We start from the raw sequence: 19,090 nt of genomic DNA, 5'->3' as shown, positions 1-19,090 counted from the left end.
AAGGAATAAGTCAAAATAATATTTGCAGATGATATGTTAATAAACTTAAGTGACCTCAAAACTTGATCAGAGAAGTACTTAGCCTGATAAACAACATCAGTTAAATGGCTGAGTATAAAATTAATGCCAACAACTCAGTAGTCTTCCTCTACTCAAAGGATAAAAAGGCTGAGAATGAAATTAGGGAAATGATACCCTTAAAATAGCCACAAATATTATAAAATACCTCATGTGACTCTAACCAAGCAAGGGAAAGATCTGTATGACATGATTTTCAAGTCTCTGAAGAAACAAATTGAAGAAGATCTCAGAAATACCTCCTATGCTCATAGGTTGGCAGGAGTAGTCTAGTTAAAATGGTCAATTGCCAAAAACAATCAACAGATTCAATGCAATCCCCAGGAAAATTCCAACTGAATTCTTCATAGAGCTAGAAAGAACAATTTGCAAATTCATTTGCAATAACAAAAATACCAGGATAGCAGAAACTATTTTCATCAATAAAAGAACTTCTGGGGGGTAAAAATCCCTGACCTCAAGCAGCATTGCAGAGCAGTAGTGATAAAAATTTTATGGTGTTGGTACAGAAAGAGGCAGGTAGATCAATGGAATGAAATTGAAGACACAAAAATGAACGCACACACCTATGGTCACTTGATCTTTGACAATGGAGCTAAAACCATCCAGTAGGAAAAAAGATAGCATTTTCAACAAATGGTGCTGATTCAAGAGCAGTTCACACTGTAGAAGAATGCAAATCAATTCATTCTCATAGCCCTGTACAAAGCTTAAGTCCAGTTGGATAAATAACCTCCTCATAAAACCATATACACTCAAATTAATAGAAGAAAAGTGGGTAAGAGACTTGATCACATGGGCACTAGGGAAAATATCCTGAACAAAACACCTTTTGCTTATACTCTAAGATCAAGTATCAACAAATGAGACCTCATAAAACTGCAAAGCTTCTGTAAGGCAAAGGACACTGTCTCTAGGACAAAACAGCCACCAACAGATTGGAAAAAAATTTTTACCAATCCTACATCTGATAGATGGCTAATATCCAATATATTCAAAGAATTCATGAAGTTAGAATTCAAAGAGTCAAATAACCTTATTAACAAATGGGGAATAGAGCAAAACAAAGACTTATCAGCTGAGGAATATGGAATGGCTGAGAAGTACCTAAAGAAATGCTCAACATCCTTAGTCATCATGAAAAGACAAATGAAACAACCCTGAGATTCCACCTCACACCAGTCAGAAACTAAGATAAAAACCTCAGGTGACAGCAAATGCTGGTGAGGATGTGGAGAAAGAGGAACACTCCTCCATTGTTTTTGGGATTGCAAACTGGTATGACCACTATGGAAATCAGTCCAGAGGTTCTTCAGAAAAGTCGACATTATCCTACCTGAGGACCCAGCTATACCTCTCCTGGGCACATATCCGAAAAATGCTCGAATATACAAAGACACATGGTCCACTATGTTCATAGCAGCCGTATTTATAATAGCCAGAAGCTGGAAAAAACCCAGATGCCCTTCACCAGAGTAATGGATACAGAAAATATGGTACATCTACATAATGGAGTATTACTCAGTTATAAAAAACAATCACTTCATGAAATTCATAGGCAAATGGATTGAACTAGAAAACATCATCCTGAGTGTGGTAACCCAATTACAGAAAATCACACATGGTATGCATTCACTGATAAGTGGATATTAGCCCCACAGCTTGAATAACCCAAGATACAATCCACAGACCACATGATGCTCAAGAAGAAGTATGACTGAAGTACAGATGCCCCACTTCTTCATAAAAGGTGGAGCAAAAATATTCAAGGAAGAGGTATGGATGCAAAGTATGGAGCAGAGACTTAAGGAACGGCCATTCAGAGCCTGCCCAAAAAGCATATACAGTACACATATATATATATATATATATATATATATATATATATATATATATATATATATATCTCACCACCAAAACTAGAAAAGATTTATGAAGCTAAGAAGTACATGCTGAAAGGGGTGGGATATAGCTGTTTCCTAAGAGGCACAGCCAGGGCTTGTCAAATACAGAGGGGAATGCTAGCAGCACACCATTGTACTGACATGGAATCCCTTTGGAGGAATTAGAGAAAGGATTGAAGAGCTGAATGGGCTTGCAATCCAATAAGAACAACAATGCAAACCAACCAGAGCTCCCAGGGATTACCCCGCTACCCAAATACTACACATGGACTGACGCACAGTTCCACTTGCATAAGTATGTAGAAGATGGACTTGTTGGGCACCAATAGAAGAAGCCCTTGACTCTGCCAAGGCTGAACTCGCAGTCTAAGGGAATGCCTGGGGGATGCAAAGGTGGGACTGGATGGGGAGAAGAAGACTTATAGAAAAAGGAGAGGGGAATGGTATAGAGGGGTTATTTCAGGGAAACCAGGAAAGGTAATAACATTGAAATGTAGATAAAAAATATCCAATAGAAGAAAAAATAGAAAAGAAAAAAAAAAGAAACTGTACCTATTTACCATTACTTAATTGAGAATTATTTCCTTCAGCATGATATTCTTCATGTTCATCCCTTTAACATAGCTTGCATTTTTAAATGTAGAATAACACACTATTTTTGTATATGTTATAATATTCTACTGCTTGTAAAAATGTTTTTGATGTTCATCCATGTTTGGATATTTCATTATTTACATCTTGTTATATATATTTCAAGAAACAGAATAGCACACACTTACCCTTTAGAATCTACACTCAACACTTTATAATAAGTACTTGTCAATATGAATTCTGCCTTATAAAACAAGTGAGTAAATCACAGTTGATGACTAATTGACTCTGAGAGTTTATAACCTCCAGGTACTATCTAATTAGACTTTCAAACGTTGGTTGTAATTAATAATTTTTTTGTGTGTCCTCAGGGAGAACCTCTTGGTTTAAAAACTCACAAAAATAGATATCAAGATGAAAGCTAAGAACCACAGTGGGAAATGCAGGCAGGAGTTTTACTGCAGGTAACAAACTGTCACACAGAGCTCTATAGTTCAAGAATTAGGAACATGTGGGCATCTTTTTCTGTGGTTTTAATATCTAGAGGGATCATTTGTTGCTTGGTATCTATTCTTTCTAATATTTCACAAGCCTTGGCAGCAATGATAGATCTTCATTTCTCAATTGTATCCTATTGTAAAAAGATTTTGTTGAGGTTGAGAGAGAAATACTATTAACTATCTTTTAAACATACAAAGAAATAATTTCTTAGATAAAATATTCTCTGTGTTTCTCTGTCTCTGTCTCTGTTCCCCTCATAATTTTATAAATAATAAGGAGAAAATAGATTGTAAATAAAGTGATGTAATTTTACTTAGTGAAAAAATTGATGATACAAATGTTAAGTCTATTCTTATGTGTTTTAAAGAATCTTAAATTATATTTGGTTGAATATTACCGAGTATCCCCTACAAACATTATCCTAAAGCCAAAGTGGTGGAGCATCCAGGATAAAGAAAAAAAAACTAATAACAGAGTGATAGAAGAGAGAGACAGGAATTAGAAAAATATTTGATAATACATACTATGAAAAATGCTATAATCAAACCCATTATGTTAACCTATCTTAAAGAACTGAGAAGTTAACAAGTAATTTGTTAGAGGAAAGGTATAGATGTGATCACTTTTCAATAGTTTAAATATTTACAATATGCTAAGTAAACAATTAATTAACTGTTAGTGAACTTGTTCCAATGTCAGAGGACAGGTTCATGAATCATTTCTCCCCACCCATCCTTGTGTGCTCTTGCTCAAACTCAGGCCTCCACATTAAGTAGTTTAACCTGTGGAGAGATCTCTCTGAGCAAATTCTGATTATTTATTGAGGGAAATTATTGAGTTTATATTTCACAAGGGGTATGAAAACCATTACTTGAGAGTCAAAAAATAATACTTTTCTGACAATGGAAAAACTTTTTTTTGTTTTAAATACAAATAAATTTTCTGAGATGAACTTTTGCAAAATAGCGTTCAAGTAAGCAGTGAACCAAAGAATGTATACTAAAAAATGCTTTTCTTTTCATTGAGTCCAAAAGTGTACTTAATTTTTGTCCTTTTATCATTACAATCACACTAATACAAACGAACAATGATTGCATATTATTCAGCTAGACACTAACTAATACTTATATGCTATAGATATGAAGCCTATATGTAGAGAATAGAATACCATCAAGTAACCACAATTATAACAACCTACTGCGTGAAGTGTCAGTTTAATCAAGCAGCTGTACACAGAACAGTGCCTGCTGGAGGAGTTCATTCTCTTTTACCCGCAGGATGCACTTCTTACCATGATTATCATTCTAAAGCATATTACATTTTTTTTGTATTTTCCTCAGAAAACATTAACACATATCCGTTTTGAGAAAAGGAAAATTTCATTTCATGATTTTCTTCCTGGTGCATTGGAAACACTCAGACACGGCGTACTACTTCATGTTCTACGTCATGACTGGAAGCTGTTCCGTGAGCTATCTAAACTGAAAGACTTTTATCTCCCATTGTCATCCATGCGCAGGTGCCATCTTACTGAACTAATCCTCAGTTATTTCCAAAATATAGCATTAAACGTCAGTACAAGAGCTGGTCAGCCATGCTTAGAAATACTGTGACTCAAAGTATACTATTGTAATATAATATGTCTTAATCAATATGGGATATTGAGAGCTCATTCATAAGCCAATTTTAATAAATTCTCTTTAAATTTTCGGATGGCTTTTTTATTTTTCTTGGTACTTAAATGTAGCCTGTGTGTGACACATTATGTAAGTCAAATTGTGTTTTAATAAAAAGTGTTCTTTCATAGAATCTTTAATATATATAAAGAGGACTATTTAATTTTAAATTTTCATGATTCATTTTCCTTTAATTGAACATAAATTATTTTTCCATGCAATACATTTTTATTTATTAGCATAGTATTGATAAAACAGTAATTAAAAATGAGAATAAAATATGAAAATTTGCTCTTGGCTCTTTTTCTTTCAAATGTAATCTTGCTTATTAGCAAATGTACAAAATACATTTAAGACACCAAAAAATAAGTGGAAATCATGACTGTTCCTACCTCATAGAGATGATAAATATCCTACTGTTAGTTTTTGTGTTTTTTTAATTGGATATTTCCTTTTCTTACATGTCAAGTGTTATCCTCTTTCCTGATTTCCCCTCTAGAGTTCCCCTATCACTTCCCCCTCCCCCTGTCTCTATGAGAGTATTCCCCAACCCACCCATCGGCCCATTCCCTCCAATCTCCCCACTGGCTTTCTCCAACACAGGAGCATTGAGCATTCACAGGGCCAAGGGCCTCTCCTCTCATTGATGCCTGATAGGTCATCCTCTGCTACATATGTGGCTGGAGCTATGGATCCCTCCATGTGTACTCTTTGGTTGGTGGTTTATTCTCTCGGAGTTCTATGAGGTCTGATTTGTTCTTGGCTCTATGTGCTCTACAGAGTAGCAGCTTACGGCACCCCATTTTCACAGTCAACAAATTTTTGCTCATTTTTTACAGATCTAAGAAAGAAGCTAAGATCCTATTGTATATGTCATGCATATCCCATCGTAATGAAAATAATTTCAGGTCAATAGTGTATCTAGAGATTGTTTGAAATCTGTGTGTTCATTATCTTTTTTGGACTATGTTCTAGAAGCACAAGCTTGTTCAATCACTTACTTCTACTTCAGATTTTCAGAGTTCATATTGGAGACATATTGACTTTGTATATGCGAGGAAAGCATTTTATATACCTCACTTTATTTTTTCATAAAATATTTGAACATGCTAGGAAATGTGTAAGATGATTGCACAGATATTCTTACTTACATGCTGTTAGGTTTCTTTAAATCAAGTTAATCCTAAGTGTCATGAGTAAACCTAAGCTTATTCATCAATCTGACGAATATAAAGTGTGAAAAACTACAGATATTCTATTTTATATGTTTAGATTCTATAGCTCTACACATAGAAGTAGAGTTATTTGCATTTTTAAAAGTATTTAGTAGCTATATGTACTATTATTGGCAAATATCTTATATATCATGACAAGTACATAGTGATTTAGTGCTACAATGTGATAGTATCAAAACAAGAAATAAACATATAGGAAAAATAAATTTAATAATGTTCTATCAATAACTATTGTTTAAAGATTTGATTTTTTCTTTTTCACACACACACACACACATATATATGTGTGTGTGTATATATATACATGTATATATATATATATCATCTTTACATGCACATTTGTCTGTATTGCAACATTCTTAAAACCCAACAGTATTAGGGTTTGAGGCTGGATAAATTCTTGACTAGATATTAGGTATAGAAGGATCTTTTGTAGGTTAACTATTATCTGGTATTGATTAAAGTTACTGCTCTCAATATAGCTAGGAAAAATAAATATCATTTGTAGATAATATGATATTCTCTGATTTAAGCTTTTATTGCTACAGAAATAAAGATTAATATTTGTGTATTTCTAATCACATGTATGCATATGCAAATGTGCAGGTGTACATAAGGGTATATGTATATTTTTAATAGATTTTTTTTTTCAAAAATAAATTCGAATATATGGAGATATTTTATTTAAGCTACTTTAGATAATAAAACTCAGCAAATGCCTTTTGAAATCTATTGACTGTTTAATGCTTTCCACTCAAAACAGAATTTCTCATAAACCTTATGGAGAAACGCAACTTCACAATGGTGACTGAATTCATCCTGGTGGGCATCACTGACCGCCCTGAGCTGCAGGCCCCATTATTTGGACTATTTCTCATCATCTATCTGATCACTGGTGGGAAACTTGGGCATGATCATACTTACCATGGTGGAATCGAGGTTACAAACACCCATGTACTTTTTTCTCAGACACCTTGCTACTACTGACCTTGGTTATTCAACAGCTGTGGGACCAAAAATGTTAAGAAATTTTCTTGTAGAACAAAACACAATATCATTTTATTTTTGTGCTGTCCAGTTGTCTTTCTTCAGTATGTTCATTGTTAGTGAATTTTTTATTCTCTCTGCAATGTCTTATGACCGCTATGTTGCCATCTGTAAGCCACTCCTCTATAATGTCATTATGTCACAAAGAGTGTGTTGGGTCCTGGTGGCAATCCCATACCTTTATAGTATATTTGTTGCTCTCATAGTAACCATAAATATTTTTTCTTCAAACTTTTGTGGCCATAATATTATCAGTCATTTTTACTGTGATGGTCTTCCCTTGATATCTCTCCTCTGTTCAAATAAAATGGAAAGTGAAATGATAATATTAATTTTATCAACTATTAACTTGATTTCTTCACCACTGGTCATTCTTGTTTCCTATCTGCTCATTCTCAGAGCTATTCTCAGGATGAACTCTGCTGAGGGTAGGCAGAAGGCTTTCTCCACCTGTGGGTCTCATCTGACAGTTGTCACTGTCTTCTATGGCACTTTGATTTTTATGTACGTGCAACCTAAGTCTAGTCACTCCTTAAACACTGACAAGGTGGCTTCCATCTTTTATACCTTAATCATCCCCATGTTAAATCCCTTGATCTACAGCTTGAGGAATAAAGATGTAAAATATGCTCTTAGAAAGACAGGGAAAACCATAAAAAATATCTTCTCTTAGAACTCATATTATTTAAGGTTATAATTCGTCAAATCAAATAAATGTTATTGCTTTATAACTTACAGTGAAGAAAACATTAAAAAAACAATGTTTCCTTAAAGAGAAGACAGATTATACACATTGAGGAAATGAATTGACAGAGTGAATTTTTTTAAGTCTACAAAGGTAACATGGTGTTTTTTGGACATTAGAAATAAAATGACAGATGTCTTGAATATCTTGCATTCATTTTGTTAATTTAATTTTAGAATAAATTGCCTGTTGTTTACTTGTATCTGTGTATTTATTGATATAAAATGCATTATTAATATCTTTAGTATTTACACTCATTTTATATTCATATATATTTCTATTATCAGTGTTTTAAAAAGTTCTTTATCACTGTAATAGAATAGTGAAGACTATCGTTTTCATATTATGGTCCCAGTAATATCTGAGCACACAGATGTATCACTTTCAATATGATTGCAATAGCAATATCTAACACCATAAATTTAGTGGTTAAATAGTTCATAATTTAAACATATCTAGTATTATATAATTCTCAGTGTGTCTATGTATATGTATGTGTAGGTATCTGTATGTGTGTGTGTGTGTGTTTATGTGTGTTTGTGTGTGTGTGTGTGTGTGTTTATGTGGGTAGGTGTGTGCTTGTGTGTGTGTGTGGTAGTTGACTTGATTCTTTTCACAGTAGCTACCATTATTTCCTTCTGTCTTGTTATTGGATTAATCTTAATTCATTAATTCACACTTCTGTTTACTGAATGAGTTAATATTATCTTTGTTTTAAATGTAAAATATACATTTTAAATGTAAAATATAAAATATTATGAGATTATTTACTATACCAAATTATAATAACTATAATATACTAAATTATAAAAGTATATTTATGATATTAAAGTGTGTTTATTATATTAAAATTTGGCTACTGAATAAAATGCCATCCCTATAATTAATTGGATTGTGGAGGCAGATGATACCAAGGAAAACCTGGGTCAAGTAGTTAGTCTAGGGTCTATCAGTTATTATAGGATTACTTGAATAAAGAAACAAATCTTAGAACCACTCATGCAGGAATACCTTGAATTTTGCTTGACAATCATTTTATTGATTTTACTCCAATGCCTAGCTAATGCAATATTATATGAGTAGAATCAAGTATGGGCTTAAAGTATCTATGTCAAAGAAAGTTATCACCAGACTAATAATTAAATCTATAAACATTTACCCAAAAGACGGTACATGATGCCACAAGGACACTAAATCAAATATGTTCATAGCAACTTTATTTGTAATAGTAAGAAATGGAAAACAACTTAGATGTCCCTCAACCAAAGAACGAATAAAGATAATATGGTACATTTACACAGTGGAATACTACTCAGCTACTAAAACCAAAACATCTTGAAATTTGCAGACAAGTGGTGGAACTAGAAAATACCATCCCGAGTGAGGTAACTCAGACAGAAAAACATGTATTGCGCTTATTCACTTGTACGTGGATATTAGCCATAAAGTACTAGAAAAATAAGTTACAACCCGCAGATCCCAAAAATTAAGTAATAAAGAGAGCTCACGTGAGGATATCTGAATCTCATTCAGAAGGAGAAATAAAATAGACGTAAGAAGTAAGTGGAAGATGGCATGGGGATGGGAATGGGGGTGGGGATATAGTATGTGAGAACAGGGGTATGATATGAGAGAGCTTGGAGAAAGGAAATCTGCAGGACCAAGGGCATCTCTGGGACAAGCCAGAGACGTGGGAGGATATTGGGGTGACTTTAGCTGAGACTCCTAATGGAGATAGATATGAAGTCTGAAATGACCTCCTGCTGTAGCCAGATAGGACATCTCATTGAGGGAGGGCAACATCAAGCCTCCCACAAAGCCTTTGACCCAAAATTTGCCCTGCCTATAAGATATGCAAAGAGAAAAATTGAGCAGTTTGAGGGAACGGAAAACAATGATAAGACCAACTTGAGATCCAACCCGTGGGACAGTGCCAGCCTCTGACACTATTAATGATACTCTGTCTGCTGCACATAGGAGTCTACCATAACTGTAATCTAAGAAGCATCATCCAACACCTTTCAGAAACAGATGGAGAGACCCAAAATCAAACATTAGGCAGTGCTCAGGGAGTCTTGTGAAATAGCTGGGGAAGAATTGAGAGAGCTAGAAGGGTCAAGGATACTAGGAGAAGACCAACTAATGTGGGCCAATAAGGTTTCCTGAGACTGAGCCACCAAATGAAGAGTACGCATGGACTGAATCCAGGCCTCTTACACATAAGTAGCTGATGTACAGCTTGATCTTCATGTGGGTCCCTAACAATTGGAGCAAAGGCTGCGTTTGACTCTGACTCTGTTGCCTGCTATTGGATCCCTTTCCTCTAGCAGCAGATGGAAGGAGATGCTTTTTGTCCTGAATAGACTTTTGCCAGTAGATTGGGTGGGGGGGGTTGGAGGGGTGAAAGATCAGGGGAGAGGAAGCAAGGGAGTGAGAGAGAGCAACTGGGAGGAGAGGAGAGAGGGGGCTGCAATTGGGATATAAATTGAAAAAATAAATTAATTAATGGAAAAAAACAACAAAATAAAAACAAAAACAAAAGCAAACAAACAAAAACTGTGCTCTGGATATGCTTGAATCTAGAATATCTTAGTGTAGTCCCTGGTAGACTAGATGAACATTTTTAAGTAGTTTAAACTGTTAAAAAATTCTACAAAAATATAATGTTTAGAACCCATAAAAATAACTAAATTTTGACATTCCTTAGAGTAGAGATTAAGTCAGGGCCTTGGGCATTCTTGGATAAAGATCATCCGTCTACGAACCAAATACATACTACAAAAGTTCAAGTAAATAGCAGGAAGTTAACTACTAAAACTTAATAAAAATTCACTTCAAAAGCTTGCTAATTAGTTTGAACTCTGTTTCTGCTCAAATTAGAAGACTGCAAATCATGTCTGAGAAGGAGTTCAACATCACAAATCCTCTTGGTGATAAGAGCTAAAGTGTTTTAAATAATGCTCAAAACGTGGTTTGGCTTTGTTTGTTTGGTTTTCTTAATCAGTGAACAGTATAGTAGGAGAGGTTTTATTCTGGTATCATAGTTGTTTATGTTCCTTTCCCCACCATTTAGCACATTTTCACTTAGCTAATTTGTAACCAGACAATAAGTGAGGCATAATCCCCCTGGGACATCTCCCGTGGGTTTTATCACTGATGGTTATGTAAATATAAACCAAGTGAGTTAGGCGCATTCCTGGTGTATTCAAACCTGCATGTGCTGTTTTCCAGGTAAGATTAAACAGCAGAATATCTGAACAATTGGGGGGAAGAACATGAGAATCTCAAACTTACTGTTCTATTTTTGTTAGGTATTTTATTGAATAAATATGTTGGTTCCTTACTGTGGCATGCAAGTCACATGTATTTATCAAATTCTGATTTACACAGAATAATGCCCCACAATTAAAATCAACATTTTCTCAAAAACAAAGAAAAAATTTCTACCAACATAAATAACTGTATTCAGATTAAAGTAGTTCTTCTTAGAGTCTGAAATTTCCCTCACTAAGTAATATATTTCAAAGTAAGTATATTCATGAATGCATATTAAATATAAAATAGTTTATATTTGATATTTTATACTAGCTAGTTTATTACATTTTGATGCAAAAACTACAGTTAATAAGCCTTTAGAATTTGCATGCAACAGGATAGAGATACAGCCTCAGGTGTATGTACACACCTTCAATAATTATGACTCTTATTCAGCTAAAACAAATTAATATGAATAGCTTCTCAGCTAGGATTACAACTTTCTCACTACTTCCACAATCATGCATTCCTTTAATGTGTTTTAATCTGCTATAATTCTTTTTCATGTGTAAATAAACACATTTATTTCATGAGAAGAATAGCTCTGGTGTGACTAGAAAACACAATTTGGCAATAATCACCAATTGCCATGGATATTTACAGTCTCCTAAGACCAATAATTTTCTGGGATGATGCTTTTCCAAGCAAGGGGGTATGATGTAGCCTTCACAAGTAGTGCTGAATAATTCGGGGGATTTTTATTCACTGCACACTGATCATTTGTGTGCCTCTGTTCATCACAATTTACTGAAAAAATTGCTTCTTTGACTAGTGTTGAGAGATCTACTTATGTGTGTGCTTGTGTCTTCAAGAGTCATCAAAACTATTTCCATTTAAAATCATCATCATAAATTCTCCTCAAGGGCCTATAGCATTGCTGCCTTCAGGTTTTTAGACTCCTGAAATGTTGACAAGTGTGATTTGTATCTTGTAAGAATTAGTTCATGTGTTGAACACTGTGGATTCCAGAGAAAAAATCAGGTTTTCAAGATTGGCAATAAGCTACCTTTTGTACCTGAACCCCCTGGAAAAGTTCCCCATCTTTTCTTGAGAGCAATAGAGTTTGCATCTCACAATAGATGTGAAAAAATTACCAGAGAGTAAGAAGATATTAAACAATAAATTTAGAATAATGACGTTTTAAAATATATTTTGTGATAAATATCACTAAACTACCTAAGAAAGTAGTGTATAAAATAAAATTTAGCTGCTTGTCTTTCTTACTGGAAAATTGCTATTCCAGTTAACTAATTCTTTTAACTTTTATCAATGTAAAACAAACCAATGGAAAAGAGGAGAATAGGTGGCTTCCAGAATTTCTAGAGCTAATTATGTATGTTAATGATCTGATTTTTTTCGTATGTAATATGTGAAGAGTATATTTTTATGAAAGGATGAGCAGATGAACAGAGAAGCTACTCGGCATCATATTAGAAGTGCATTGTTTTATGCACAAAAAAGTAGGAATAAAAATAAATCACCTTTCAAATGGATGTTGAAACTAACTTCATTGTACTATATTCAGATACTAATGTGGTTCCCTTTCCTGCCTCTTGTACATGATTTATATCTTTTTCTCTTATTAAGAAAATGTTGGAACATTCATTTTAAATATTTATACTGCCACTTTCTTGCAATTTTTACTCTGATGCATAGGAATTGCTTAGGTGTACACCTCTAGAAAATGCAGTTATTGGCACTGTGTCCTGAACCTTATTGGGAAGAAGATCTTATGATAACAGGAGTATTTTCTATTATACTAATGAATCACTTCAAATGACATCTACATTTTCTTCCTCATTATGATGCTCGTGTACCACAGTCAATCAAACAATAAGGAGCAGTCACATTTATTGTTGACCTTTTAAATAGGTATTCTTTCTCAAAAATGTTGCTTACTAAAGAAAAAATTTGACAAGTCATCATAGAACCAATTTAAGTATATTTCCTTTAATTTTTAAAAGTTTCTTCATATATTCCTAGATCAATTCTGACCTATAACATATCTTTGTTATATAAATATATTTATGAATTATATTAAAAATAACCTGTCAGTGAGTAATTATATGATGAAGGAAACATATTCAAATTTTATTATGCTAAAAATAGATACAGAGATATAATTCTAAATAGCAGACGTGTTAAATTTTACCATTGGGTGATAAAGTTAGATGCTAGGATAGCCTATATGTTCCATGTGTTTTATGACTCGTTACTTGTTTACTCATCTTTTTAGATCCAAACAAGATCACAAGCCTCTATCCTACGGGGTATGCACATGCATGTATGAGGGGACATTTTTTAGGTAAGTTACTGTAACCAGTGACTCTTTGAATCAGTACTGATCATATTTGTGCACTGTTGTTATAGAGCACAGATTGTCATACTTAGTCTTTGTTCACCTTATTAGTAAACAGTACAAAGTCCTCTTAGTACTGTTAATGCTGAGAAAGTATTTTATTCATGATAAATTATTTTTTAAGTGGATGTTTCTGTACACTAGTTCAAGGTGCAAAATGATTGCATAGATATACTGTATGGTGTATTTGTTTTCTCAAATAAGGATAGCCCCAAATGTGATGTGCAACACTTTTTCATTAATTCACCTAAAATACATTGACTATGTGTTATGATGATGCTGTCTGTTTTAGCTATAGGTTCTACACATATTTACACATGTAACTAGAGTATCTACATTATTTAAAAACTCTCAGTAGAAGTGTGTATTATAATTGGTGTGGGTGTTATACAGCATAACAAATTATAATTATGCCAAATTATAATTCTATTCATATAAGAAATAGAATTGGGGTTGGGGATTTAGCTCAGCGGTGGAGCACTTGCCTAGCAAGCGCAAGGCCCTGGGTTTGGTCCCCAGCTCCGAAAAAAAGAAAAAAAATAGAATTAAAGGGACAATAATTTTACACAAGTCTGTGAAATTTCAACATTCTACACTTTTTAGAGATTGTTTTCACATACACCTATCGATCAAGGTTTATCAGCTTTATAATTTTAAGATTTTGAGCTATACTTGTTGGAAATATTTGAAATATAGCATAATTCCCTGTCCTAGTTTTACACTAAACATAAGATAAAAATGACTTGGTAAAGAAATTACTACATGCAATGAAGTATTGCAATTGTGTATGTATGCCCCCCTTTTACAGATGGTTTCATATTCAAATATTATATAAGAAATATATAAATTTTCTTAGTTTGAAGAATGAAATCTTTCTATATATTTGAAAACTATCAATGATGCTGTTACCTCTCCTCAGGACAGGATTTATGACCATCTCTAATGGAGAAATACAATCTCAAACGTTGACTGAATTCATCCTGATGGGCATCACTTACCACGCTGAGCTTCAGGTCCCATTGTTTGGATTATTCCTCATCATTTATTTGACCTCACTGGTCGGCAACCTGGGCATGATCATCCTTACCATGATGGATTGTAGGCTACAAACACCCATGTATTTCTTTCTTAGACACCTCGCTACTACAGATCTTGGTTATTCAACAGCTGTGGGACCAAAAATGTTAAGCAATTTTCTTGTAGATCAAAATACAATATCCTTTCAGGATTGTGCTATCCAGTCAGCTTTCTTTAGTATGTTCATTGTTAGTGAATTTTTTATTCTCTCTGCAATGTTTTATGACCATTATGTAGCCATCTGTAAACCACTTCTCTACACCATTATCGTGTCACAAAAAGTATGTTGGATACTAGTCACCATCCCCTATCTCTATAGTATAATTGTCTCACTTCTAGTTAACATAAAGATTTTCACTTTATCCTTCTGTGGCTACAATGTCATCAATCATTTCTACTGTGATGCTCTCCCTTTGTTATCTTTGGCCTGCTCAAATACACATGAAATTGAGGTGATAATTTTAGTCTTCTCAGCTTTTAATTTGCTTTTGTCTCTTCTCAAAGTAATTGGGTCCTATCTACTTATACTTAAGGCAATTCTAAGTATTAATTCTGCTGAGGGCAAACGGAAGGCTTTCTCTACATGTGGGTCCCACCTGACGGTAGTCATTGTCTTTTATGGAACTTTGATATTTATGTATTTACAACCTGCATCCACTCACTCTATTGACAGTAATAAAGTGACTTCCATCTTTTACACCCAGGTTATTCCTATGTTGAATCCCTTAATATACAGCTTGAGGAACAAAGATGTAAAAGATGCCCTTAAAAAAACAATGGAGAAAGTACACAATCTTGTCTCGTAGAATTTTTATATTGTTAAAAGTTATGTAAACTAACAATAGAAACAGTGAAACAAGTAGCCATCAAAGGAAAGCAGAAGATATACTCTTTAAAAGGAATGAATTCTTTGTGTGAGTGAGAAGAATAAGAATTGTTAGAAAGATTTAAATGGCTATTGTATTTTGAATATTATAATATATTATTCAATATAAACATGTCTCTGTTTTATTTTCTATAGACCCACTCCTTTAATTTTAACATTTTTACACATCTATTAGCTCACTTAAAAGAAAACTTGAGCATTATATCAAGTGAAATATACTGCTTAGATATTAAGACCACATTCATATTAATGTACTTGTCTACCCCTATTGTAACCAGGCACAATGCTCTGATCTCTCCTTGTTCCTTGCACTATATATGAGTCCAATGGTATATATTAGCTTAATGCATTTATTGCTTATACACAAATTAGTTTTAATCTATCATTTAAATTTGCCTAATTAAGAGTATATATGTATATGTGTATGTGTGTTTGTGTGTGTGTGTGTGTGAGTGTGGTGTGTGTATGTATATATATATATGTATATATGTATATATGTATATATGTATATATGTATATATGTATATATGTATATATGTATATATGTATATATGTATATATGTATATATGTATATATGTATATATGTATATATGTATATATGTATATATGTATATATGTATATATGTATATATGTATATATGTATATATGTATATGTGTATATATGTATATATGTATATGTGTATATGTGTATATGTGTATATGTGTATATGTGTATATGTGTATATGTGTATATGTGTATATGTGTATATGTGTATATGTGTATATGTGTATATGTGTATATGTGTATATGTGTATATGTGTATATGTGTATATGTGTATATGTGTATATGTGTATATGTGTATATGTGTATATGTGTATATGTGTATATGTGTATATATGTATATTTGTGTATTTGTATATTTGTATATTTGTATATATGTATATAAGTATCTGCTTCAAATATATATATATCTGAGTGAATAGACTGCATGTAGTAGATAAATTGAGTTCTCTAGGCAAGCATCATTATTTTGCTCTTCTCCTATTACTAGCTTAATCATAACTCCCTACTCCCCATTACTCTGTAATGGGTAGATTATGTTTAGTTTATGTACAAATGTAATATCTGTTTAAAGGTCAGATGCTAACATTTGACCATCTAATGAAAAGTATACCTTATAAAGTGATGGCAGAAAGATAACAACTTCAAGATAAGCCTTTGAAACACAGTTATTGGAGGCCAATCTAGGATATAAAAGATGATTTTAAAATGAGATATTAGTAGCACTAATGAATGAAACACTTTAAGTTTGTTTTACATTGAACTATTGATATACAATAAAACTTAAATAAATACAATATCAGCTAAATGGTGCTGAATTAAACTAAAATATGTTTTTGTGGCAAAGAAATTATTTTTTTCGTATTTTTTCTAATATCCTTTTTTTTATTAACTTGAGTATTTCTTATTTACATTTCGAGTGTTATTCCCTTTCCTGGTTTACAGGCCAACATCCCCCTAACCCTTCCTCCTCCCCTTCTTTATGGGTGTTCCCCTCCCCATCCTCCCCCCATTGCCGCCCTCCACCCAACAATCATGTTCACTGGGGGTTCAGTCTTAGCAGGACCCAGGGCTTCCCCTTCCACTGGTGCTCTTACTAGGATATTCATTGCTACCTATGAGGTCAGAGTCCAGGGTCAGTCCATGTATAGTCTTTAGGTAGTGGCTTAGTCCCTGGAAGCTCTACTTGCTTGGCATTGTTATTCATATGGGGTCTCGAGCCCCTTCAACCTTTCCAGTTCTTTCTCTGATTCCGTCAACTGGGGTCCTGTTCTCAGTTCAGTGGTTTGCTGCTGGCATTCTCCTCTGTATTTGCTGTATTCTGGCTGTGTCTCTCAGGAGAGATCTACATCCGGCTCCTGTCTGCCTGCACTTCTTTGCTTCATCCATCTTGTCTAATTGGATGGCTGTATATGCATGGGCCACATGTGGAGCAGGCTCTGAATGGGTGTTCCTTCTGTCTCTGTTTTAATCGCAAAGAAATTCTTTATCACAGTAAAATATCACTAGCAAATAATGTTATTTATAACCTATGTATCTAATCATGCCTTGATATCCTTGGGGTAAAGATTGAACCAGGTCTTTGGGCATGCATAACAGATAATTGAGCGCTTCCAGAACCACATCTCTAGCTTGAAAACCATACAGCTAATACAAAATTAACATAGAACTCTATTTCCGTTAATATTAATACTTATAAAACCAAATTAATATTTAAAAATTCGCCAATAGCTTGAATATTCTTTTTACCTCTAAGGAGAAAAATAACAATCGTATTTGAAAAATTATTTGACAGGACAAGTCATCATGGATTTATTGATCTAAATTTTTTAATTTTTCTTTTTTAATTTAAATTAGTTTATTTATTTGCATTCCATTTATTGCCCACCTCAATCCCACCTCCCATAGTTTCTCATCCCATTCCTCCTCCCACTTGCCTCCTAGAGGGTGATCCCCACTCAATCAGGCCTCTCTCTTCCCTAGGGCCTCAAGTATCTCAAGGATTAAGTACATCTCTCACTGAGTACAGACCAGGCAGACCTCTGCTACATATGTACCAGAGACCTCAGACCACCCCATATATGCTTATGGTTGATGGCTCAGTTTCTGAGAGCTCCATGGGGTTTGGGTTAGGTGAGACTGTTGGTCTTCCTATGCGGTCACTTTCCCTTTCAGCTTCTTTAATCTTTCCCCTAATTCAACTTCAGTTCAATGAGTGGGTGTAAATATTTGCTTCTATCTCAGTCAGCTGCTGGTAGGACCTCTCAGAGGACAGCCATGCCAGGCTCCCATCTGTAAGCATATAATAGCATCAGAAATAGTATCAAATCTTGGTGTACACCCCAACCCCCAAATACGATGGATTCCAAGTTGGGCAGGTCACTGTACTGCCTTTCCTTCAGTCACTTCTCCATTTCTGTCCCTGCAGTTCTTTTAGACAGGAACAATTCTGGGTCAGGAATTTTGACTATGGGCTAGTAACTCTGTCCCTACGCTTGAGGCCCAGTCTATCCACTGAAGGTGAACTCTTTGAGTTCCCTTTCCCCTATATTGGTCATTTTGACTAAGGTCATCCTTAATGAGTCCTTAGATTTTCTCAACTTCTGGGTCTCTGATACTTTCTAGAAGGTCCCTACACCTCTCACTCCTGGAGTCTCCTTATTTCCTTTCATTCACTTGGCCGCTGTGGCTTCTCTCCAGTCTCATCCCCCCATATCTGAACCTGCACTCCTTTTCCCCTCAATCTCCTTCTGCTTCCCTTTTCCTATCCAGGTCCCTCCCTCCCTTTGCCTCATGATTATTTCCTTCTCTGTTCAAGGTAGGATTGAGGAATCCTCACTTGAATTTCTGCTTCTTACACTTCTTATACTCTGAAGGTTTTTCCCTAGGTTTTCTAAATTTTTGTCTAATATCCAATTATCAGTGTGTATATACCATGCATGTTGTTTTGGGTCTGAATTACATCACTCAAGAAGATATTTTAAGGTTCCATCCAATTGTCTGCAAAATCCATGATGTCATCATTTTAATTGGTGGGTAGTATACTTTTGGGTAAATGAACCACATTTTCTGTATCCATTCTTTGATGGAGGAACACTGGGTTATTTCCAGCTTCTGACTATTACAAAGCAC

The 19,090-nt window shown here is 34.2% G+C and overlaps 1 protein-coding gene and 1 pseudogene across 1 annotated transcript; both read left to right on the top strand.

The window, feature by feature from the left end:
- Or8k30-ps1 (olfactory receptor family 8 subfamily K member 30, pseudogene 1) lies at positions 6,766-7,705 on the top strand (annotated as a pseudogene).
- On the top strand, positions 14,381-15,334 carry Or8k25 (olfactory receptor family 8 subfamily K member 25). The gene has a single exon (NM_001000680.1). It carries the CDS (start codon positions 14,381-14,383, stop codon positions 15,332-15,334), a length of 954 nt encoding a protein of 317 aa, NP_001000680.1.
- The last annotated feature ends 3,756 nt before the right edge of the window (positions 15,335-19,090 follow it).

Source organism: Rattus norvegicus, chromosome 3 (assembly GCF_036323735.1).
Source record: "Rattus norvegicus strain BN/NHsdMcwi chromosome 3, GRCr8, whole genome shotgun sequence".
Taxonomy (NCBI): domain Eukaryota; kingdom Metazoa; phylum Chordata; class Mammalia; order Rodentia; family Muridae; genus Rattus; species Rattus norvegicus.
The sequence above is the reverse complement of the archived record's forward strand: the minus strand, read 5'-3'. Positions and strand labels throughout refer to the sequence as shown.